The 1,269-nt window shown below is 57.0% G+C and overlaps 1 protein-coding gene across 1 annotated transcript in view; it reads right to left on the reverse strand.

Annotated features, from left to right (window-relative positions):
• The window catches only part of LOC119409778 (CREB-regulated transcription coactivator 2), a gene marked incomplete in the record, with an annotated part of 35,578 nt that extends 34,529 nt beyond the window's left edge, over nt 1-1,049 (reverse strand). The window contains 1 exon segment of the mRNA XM_037676677.1: nt 853-1,049. Within this exon segment, the coding sequence (XP_037532605.1) occupies nt 853-1,020 (168 nt within the window).
• Nucleotides 1,050-1,269: the final 220 nt, after the last annotated feature.

Consider the following 1,269-nt stretch of genomic DNA (forward strand, 5'->3'; position numbering starts at 1 on the left):
CTGTTGTTTGGACTAGGTGGTTCTGGTCTCAGGTCTGTTGTTTGGACTAGGTGGTTCTGGTCTCAGGTCTGTTGTTTGGACCAGGTGGTTCTGGTCTCAGGTCTGTTTGGACCAGGTGGTTCTGGCCTCTGGTCTGTTTGGACCAGGTGGTTCTGGCCTCTGGTCTGTTGTTTGGACCAGGTGGTTCTGGTCTCAGGTCTGTTGTTTGGACCAGGTGGTTCTGGTCTGTTTGGACTGGACCAGGTGGTTCAGGTCTGTTTGGACCAGGTGGTTCTGGTCTGTTTGGACCAGGTGGTTCTGGTCTCTGGTCTGTTTGGACCAGGTGGTTCTGGTCTCAGGTCTGTTGTTTGGACCAGGTGGTTCTGGTCTCAGGTCTGTTGTTTGGACCAGGTGGTTCTGGTCTCAGGTCTGTTTGGACCAGGTGGTTCTGGTCTCAGGTCTGTTTGGACCAGGTGGTTCTGGTCTCAGGTCTGTTCCTGCCTCTCTTCTAACGTTAAGCTCCGACCCATGAAAGTGTACAAAGTAAATATTTTGCTAACACCGACGCCCCGGGATGAGCCAGCCCTCTCCCCGGAGCTCGGCGGCTCCTGCCCGGCTGCAGCAGCCCGACAGAGCCGCTCCTGTCACGGTAAACAAGCGGAGTTAGCCTCGGAGCTAACGGGAGCTAAGGAGCGACGGAAGCGAACACCGAACCGCCTCCACTGAACGCGACACCACCGTGTCTGCGGGTTCCGGCCTCCAGCTGACGGTAAACCCGCCGTGCCCAGGCGGAGGGCCACTCACGCACGGTGCGCACGGTTCTCGGGAGCCCCGCAGAGGCCTCTCGCGCTCCGGCCGCCGTGTCGCGCTCACCCTGGTGGAGCTGATGTCCATCATGACCTCCTGGAAGGCGGCCGTCTCCTCGGCCTGCCGCTGTGTGTGCAGCGCGATCTTCTCGCTGAACTTCCGCGGGTTGGACGTCCCGGACCCGGTCCCTGAGCTGGGTCCGGGTCCCGGCCCGCCTGAGCCCGTCGCAGACATCTTCACCGAGCGGACCGGACAACTTGACGTAGTGGAACGATTCTAAGCAAAGATCAGCGGGAAAGAAGATGTCTCACTCTGAGCTATGTTCTGAAGACCGTTTCCTTCTGTTGTAGTTTTATGTGTGTGGCAAGTAGTTTAAGTTGAATGTGGCTGTTTGGGGTCGCACTTTCCTTCATATTGACTCAGTTTGGGATCCAGTCGCGGGTGTTTGTTCATTTTATGGTTTAATGTCTTTATTTTTAGAGA

Source organism: Nematolebias whitei, chromosome 5, assembly GCF_014905685.2.
Source record: "Nematolebias whitei isolate Nwh7 chromosome 5, NemWhi1, whole genome shotgun sequence".
Taxonomy (NCBI): domain Eukaryota; kingdom Metazoa; phylum Chordata; class Actinopteri; order Cyprinodontiformes; family Rivulidae; genus Nematolebias; species Nematolebias whitei.